This window comes from Poecilia reticulata, unplaced genomic scaffold (genome assembly GCF_000633615.1).
Source record: "Poecilia reticulata strain Guanapo unplaced genomic scaffold, Guppy_female_1.0+MT scaffold_219, whole genome shotgun sequence".
Classification (NCBI taxonomy): Eukaryota; Metazoa; Chordata; class Actinopteri; order Cyprinodontiformes; family Poeciliidae; genus Poecilia; species Poecilia reticulata.
Genome location: NW_007615023.1, coordinates 246,312 through 252,842, shown reverse-complemented (window position 1 = coordinate 252,842; position 6,531 = coordinate 246,312). Strand labels below are relative to the sequence as shown.

Sequence of the window (6,531 nt, the reverse complement as noted above, 5' to 3'; positions counted from 1 at the left end):
AACCCCAGCAGGGTTCCGCCCGTTACCTAGCAACCCAGCACCGCTTGTAGAACAAGATTTGTTTGTAAACGATCAAAAATCTGTAAAAGTCACTGAATGGCTCTTATTGTGAAATATTAGCAGCAGCATCTCAGCTTCCTGTCAGCAGATCACAGAGCCGCCTTCACCTTCATCTTCCTCATCCTCAGCCTGACTGTTTGCAGATTAATGAAGCAAAGCTGACAAACCTGAGGAAACGGTGCGTGTTTGTTTAATCCCGCCTGGATTTGCTCTGAACCTTCAGATTACCAGGAGCCTCCAGATTGAGCGCTGAGTCACAGGAAGCTTCAGACTCTCAGCTGCTCCACACGTTTGGAGTTTTAAGAGAAAAAACTTTCATCTTTAACGGGATCATTTTTTAAAAAAACGACGCTTTGCTCCACATCACATGCTAACGTAGCATTAGCATAAAGATGGACACGTTCGTATTTTTATTTCTAGAATATTTTCTGTTGATTTTCAGTGGATCAGGATTAAAGTCGTTTAAAATGATGGTTTTTAAATCACATTTTAACAGTAAAATAATAATACATTTTGTTTGTTTTATTATAAAACCAAAAAACTATTGGAAATAGTGTCAGTGTGGCAGCACAGCCGGCTGCAGCAGGAAGTTAGTAAAGCAGCAGGTAAACAACTTCATGTTGTTATGAAATGATCCAATAATTTTGTTTTTATTCATTAACAGAAATAAAATCTAGAATCATGAGTCTGACTGGAATAAATGAGCGTTTGGTTTACAACCCGGTTCGGTTCGGTTCGGTTCGGCCCAAACCGGCCGGCTGGCTGCAGGTTGGAAGCCGCCGGGTCGCTCTGAGACGTTCCCATGACGTCAGAACCAGACGCAGACGTGAGTCAGAACCAGAACCGCCCCGGCCGGACCGGGCCGCTCCGACACCACCGAGGTGACAGCCTGTTGTTACTGTGTGTCATGGCGACGCCCTTTAACCCCACAGGAGGATGACGTCAGCCGGCCTCCGCCCGCAAGTGCGTCACCGTGACGACCGGCGACTCACAGTGACGCACAGAGTCCGGTTCTGTCTGGACCGGAACCAGGACCGGAACCGGTCAGGCGCTCATCCGCCTCCTGATTGGCTGGTAGTCAGTGGCCGCGCAGGGCTTCGTCCACCTGGACAGGTGAGTTCAGGGAAGGTCTGTTTTTCTCTCAAAATTAAAAATAAGAATTAAAAAAAAAAATGTAATTATTGTCAAGTTTTTTTTTCTTTTCTCTTTGAGCAGGTAAAAATATTTATGAGCAAAATTTGGTCATTTATTTCTGGGATAAATATAAATATAAATATTTATATTTATTCCAACAAAGTGGAAAAGAACAAAATCCTGAAGGGAAATTCACAAATAATTTTGTTGTGTCGTGTTTTTTTAATAAAATGTTTACTTGCACATGACTTTTATTGTTAGTAGAAAATTTTAATTTGGTCAGATTTAAAAAATAAACACAATTTTCCATTTTTTTTCTCTTCCGGATTTGGTGAATCCTTGCAGTTCTTCCTTCCATCAGATTTTATCCTCCATTAAAGGAGAAACCTGCAGAATAAACCCAGTTTGTGTTTCATGCTGGACTCGTTTCTGACCCGCAGCTCTCTGCTGCCACCTGCTGGCCACGAGCAGCTGAACCCGAGAGGAGGAGGAGGAGGAGGAGGATGAAGAAGAAGTCCTGAGGGTGCACTTACTTTTCCAGGAGCATCAGTCAGAGGTAAAAACGTTCAAAGTATTCACACCCACCTACAACATTTAATGCAAAAATATTTTTCATATTTTACTTTGTGAAATGGTGAATGGGAATCTGAAAAGTGTGGTGTGCATGTTTCCCCCCTTTGTTACCCCAAAATAAAAAAAGATTAGGAGGTTTGGTGAGAGCTGAAGACGTGAGAGTGACTGGAGTTCTGCCCGAATAAAAACATAAAGTCATCTTCAAATCCCTCATTTATTTACATTATTTTACATAAAGCAGCTGCTGGTTGTGCAGGAGGCCCCACTGCTGCTGATCGTCCACGTTCCTGAGGTCCAGACCAGCAAACCGTCCGGCTGGCCAGAGGGAACCCCGGTTCTGGTTCTGGTTCTGGTCACTGGACCCCCTTCAGGGTGTGGTAGAGGTGTTTGGGTACGACCACGTAGCGGTCGGCGGGCGGCCCACGCCCGGCCCGCGCCCCCCGCCCGGCCCGCAGCCTCTTGAGCTGCCGCTGCTGCCGGCGGACTTTCTGCTGCGCCGTCTTCAGTTTGCGCCGCAGCAGCTCCAGCTGCTCCTCCAGCTGCTCCATGCGCCGCTTCTGCTGCGCCGAGTCCTCCGCCGTGTAGTTATGGTCGCCGCTCACCGCCGCCGGGCCGCCGCCGCCGCCGGCCTCCTCCGCAGGGTCAGAGGTCACCGGCAGGGGCAGCGGGAAGTCGATCTCTGAGGAGAACGGGTTCTCTAGAGATTCTGACTGGAGGAGGAAAAACAGACAGAGAGATGATGAGGTGGATGGACAATCAGACAGACCGCCGTGACCTCTGACCTTCAAGCTGAGGCCGAAGCCGAACAGTGAGGGCACGGCGTTGTCCTTCAGGACCCGGTTGTTGCATTCCCTCTTGAAGCAGTCCTGGGCGAAGTGCTGGGAGCAGATGTTGCTGTACTTGGTGGGCGTGAAGTTGCTCCTCCTCATCGCCGCCACCCACTTCCTGCAGACGTCCGGCCGCGCCAGAGGAAACCTGGGACAGGAAGGGCGGCCATGTTGGTCGCAGGATAGAATATCGTGATATTTCCCTCACTTTGACTTTCTTAAACATTCATATTTAGATTTATTTGGATTAACTGGGAGCTCTGGACATGTTCGTTAATAAAAAACAATCCTCAAAAAATAAGACTTATAAGTCTAATAATTGTCTATGTAGTATAAAAAAAAACATATTTTCATCTTTTACGAATAAAATAAATACTTTAAACTGCGTCTTGACGTTTTCAAATGCGGCTGTTTCCAAACATTGAGGTGTTTTTTTTTTTTTTTTATCTCTAAAAAGTAAATAAATGTCTCAGTGTTATTATTCTGTTACATGGAGTAAATACTTTATATAAACACCAACTGCTGTTTCTCTAATTAATGCTAAACAACATGTTTCCGGTTTGATTGGTGTAAGAAGCACAGATTTGATTAAAAGTGGCCCAGTACCTTTAAATACGGTAAAACAAATTAATTGTAAAAAAAAAATAAAAATAAAAAATCAGTAGACCATCTATACTGAGTTTTACGGCTCAGCGTACCCAGTAAAATACACACTCCTGACTCACCGATAGTTATAAAATTAAACCGACCATTATCAACATCTAACGTTTTAACAGCTCAAAATCAAAATCAATTCAACAAAATGACCACAGCTTGAAGCGTCCTATAGTCATCCGATTATTAGTTACACGTTTTATTGTAATTACGAGCTGCAAGTGAACGCACCATGAAGTTGCCGCCTGCGCTACATCCCTGTCGTAATAAGCCGTATAGAAGCGCGGTCAGATTTAAGGCGGTGGCCGCAGGTTTCTATCGGCTACAGAGATAGCAGCTAGCGACTCCCGGCGCTCAGACCTGGTTCCGGTCCGCTTACTTGTGGAATGAAATGTCCTTGTCTTTGTGGTACCGGTTCTTACAGCCGTACGCCGAGCACGTCTGGACCATGTTTCAGCCCAAACAGCAGCTGCTTCTCCCGGGTTCAACTCCGCTGCTCTCCCCCGCTTCACCATCCAAACAAGGCTTCACCGCCAGTAACAAAGATGGCGGCCAAGACCCAGTCACCTGACCTCCGTTCTTACATGTGATTGGCGGAGGCTTCTCCACACAAAACATGGACTTTTTGAAGATTGTTTTTTACTTTAATAAATATTTCCTCCGCACTAGGATCAGATGTTACTAATTTTAATATCTGTCCTTTAATTTCTAACAAAACTAATCCAACAAAACAATAAAAGCATCTTTAAAATCCTGTAATTTTTTTTTTTTATTCAATTCAGAAGAATTTTATTCATCCCAAAGAGAAATTAAGTGTAATAACTCACATCATCCAAGTATCTTACAGAGTCAATGTGGATGTTGCTGCTGTGGGCAGGAAGCAGCTCCAGTAGCAGTCAGCGTTGCAACAATCTGGAAAAGCCTCTGACTGCAACATGCAGTGATTTTCTTTCCAGTAAAAACAGAGCAGTGCGGTTTGGTGTGCAGCGTTTTTATTAAGCAACAGAAACACTGAAAACCAGAGCGAACTCGCTTTACATCCTGCGTAGAAACCGTTCCGGTGAGTTTGTCCCCTCAGGGCTTCCGTAGACGGAGCCCAGCTGTGACGAATCTCCAAACTGAAGCATCAGAGGCCGAGAAGAGAAATCCGAGGAGTATGGGCCGTGATTGGTCCAGTTTTCAAACGCAGCGCTGCAAAAACCCAACAGGAGCTACAGGAGCGTGTTTACGACGTATTTACACGAGTTATTAATGCTGATGTGACATTAGAAGCTTTAGAGGCAGCAGAACCAAACGGGATCCGACCCGGTTTAGGTTTCTGCCTGAAATGACTCAGTTTGGATCTTTTTAAAAGACTCGACACGTTAAAGCAGGAAGGAGGAGGAACATCCGGGTTCCTTCCTTCTTTACTTCCTGCAGCTGATCGGATCTGATCCGACGTCCTGCAGGTCGGTTTCACCCGACCGATTCGCTAAAAATGTTTAAAACTTTTATGTTTTTAAAACAGAAGATGTTCACATTTCATTTTTAAGTGTTTTTCCTCAGATGGTTCCAGCCGTCAGAAACACATGATGGAGTTTTAAAACTGCAATGCGCCGTCCGGCCTGCAGGGGGCGGCGCCGCCCGGCCTGCAGCTTCTGGGTTAAAGGTCACAGGAAGACCTGAGCTGGAAACGTCAAAATAAATGCTGACTAATCATAAAAACTCAGGTTAGCTGGTTATAAACAGCTGGAACAAACGTAAACATCTGTTCATGTAGCTGACCGAGCAGCCGGCTGAGGCTCAAACCTCCTGTGATGTCATCAACCAGGCCTGAATTCGTATTTTAACTCCTCCCACTTTAAACAATCCGTCCTGATTGGACGAGAGCTCCAAACAGGAAGTCGTTAGATTAACCCGTCGGAACATGTCTGGGGTCATGACCTCTTGACTTCAGAGGGGTGGGAATCTTTTCTGGACGACATCTGGAACTAAAAAGTGAATCCAGGTGTGTCAAAATACCGGTACCGAGGTTCTGCAGAACTGGACCGGGCTAAAATACGGTGTGGACAGAACCAGAACAAACTTTCAGAGCCGCAGTTTGATTAACGGAACAGGAAGTCGGGTTTATGTACACATGACCCGGTCAGACAGAACCAGAACCAGATCCGGTTCTGGTTCCAGGTCCGGTTCTGGTTCCAGGTCCGGTTCTGCGATTCTGCACCAAACGAGTCCCAAAAGCCCGGAAAGCGTTTCCTAAACGGGTCAGAACTCTGAAACAGTTCTGGAGTCCCGGTCCATCCCTGGGAGGCCGAGACTCTGTCCCGCAAAGCATCATGGGAAGTGTAGTCACGGCGATGAAGCTCCGCCACTGAGCTGCCCGGCTCTTCGGCCCAGATCGGTCCGGTTCCGATCAGATCTTCATCAGAACCGACTCGTTCAACATCCTCTTCGTGTCTGGGTCCGTTTCCATAACAACCGTCGTGAGGGTCCGGCTCGTCGACTCCAGGAGGAAAAACAGAGAAGAAGAAAGCGACAGTTTGAGTCTTGGGTTCTGAAGTTCGGACCCGGGATCGGCTACTCCTTCTCGTCCTCTTTGTCCTCCTCCTCCTTCGTCCCCTCGTCTCCGCCCTTCTGCTCCGTGTCGTCCCCATGTCTGTCCCCGCCGTTCTTGTCTCCTCCGCCATTTTTCTCCTCGCCGTCTTTGGACTCGTCCTCGTCGTCAGAACCCTGAAAACACAGAGGGTTTCCGGTCAGCACCGGTTCCTGACCCGGCTCTGGTTCGAGGTGTCTGATCTGTAAACGATGAAGAGGTGAGCTGGTGCTGTAACACCTGCTGCCCCCTGCTGGTTAGGAGGCGTAAAGCTCCACCAGCAGAACCTCAGTGGCTGTTTAAACTTTTATATTACGCTAATTTATTTAAAAAAATACAATGTAATGCTGCAAATGTTTCTTATTTCCATGAAATGAGAAACATTTAAACATGAATAAATCATTAAAAATGCATTTCTACTGAGAAATCGGCGATTTCATAAAGTACTTTTATTTTTATAATTACAATTTGAAACGTTTTATGGAAACGGAGAAAATAAAGATTAAAAGTTTAATCAGAACATTTATTTAGTGGGATGGAACCAGAACCAGAACCAGGGTTCTAGAAACATCTGGATGGATGGTTGATGGATGGATGAACAGATGGATGATGGTTGGATGGATGGTTGATGGATGGATGAACAGATGGATGATGGTTGGATGGATGATGGTTGATGGTTGGATGTACAGATGGATGATGGTTGGATGGATG

The 6,531-nt window shown here is 46.0% G+C and overlaps 2 protein-coding genes across 2 annotated transcripts in view; one reads left to right on the top strand and one right to left on the bottom strand.

Moving 5' to 3' along the window:
• Positions 1-6,531, top strand: part of LOC103460250 (lysozyme C-like) — a 24,442-nt gene continuing 17,911 nt past the window's right edge. Inside the window, exons 1-3 of the mRNA XM_008402352.2 lie at positions 1-886; positions 993-1,173; positions 1,635-1,750. The gene's annotated coding sequence lies outside the window, so the exon portion shown is untranslated. The remainder of the gene's footprint in view (positions 887-992; positions 1,174-1,634; positions 1,751-6,531) is intronic.
• The window catches only part of thap1 (THAP domain containing, apoptosis associated protein 1), an 11,398-nt gene continuing 6,829 nt past the window's right edge, over positions 1,963-6,531 (bottom strand). Inside the window, exons 2-5 of the mRNA XM_017303226.1 lie at positions 5,806-5,957; positions 4,302-4,439; positions 3,628-3,702; positions 1,963-2,742 (exon numbers count right to left, since the gene is read on the bottom strand). Coding sequence (XP_017158715.1) covers positions 2,121-2,742; positions 3,628-3,702; positions 4,302-4,439; positions 5,806-5,957 — 987 coding nt within the window. The 3' untranslated portion in view covers positions 1,963-2,120. The remainder of the gene's footprint in view (positions 2,743-3,627; positions 3,703-4,301; positions 4,440-5,805; positions 5,958-6,531) is intronic.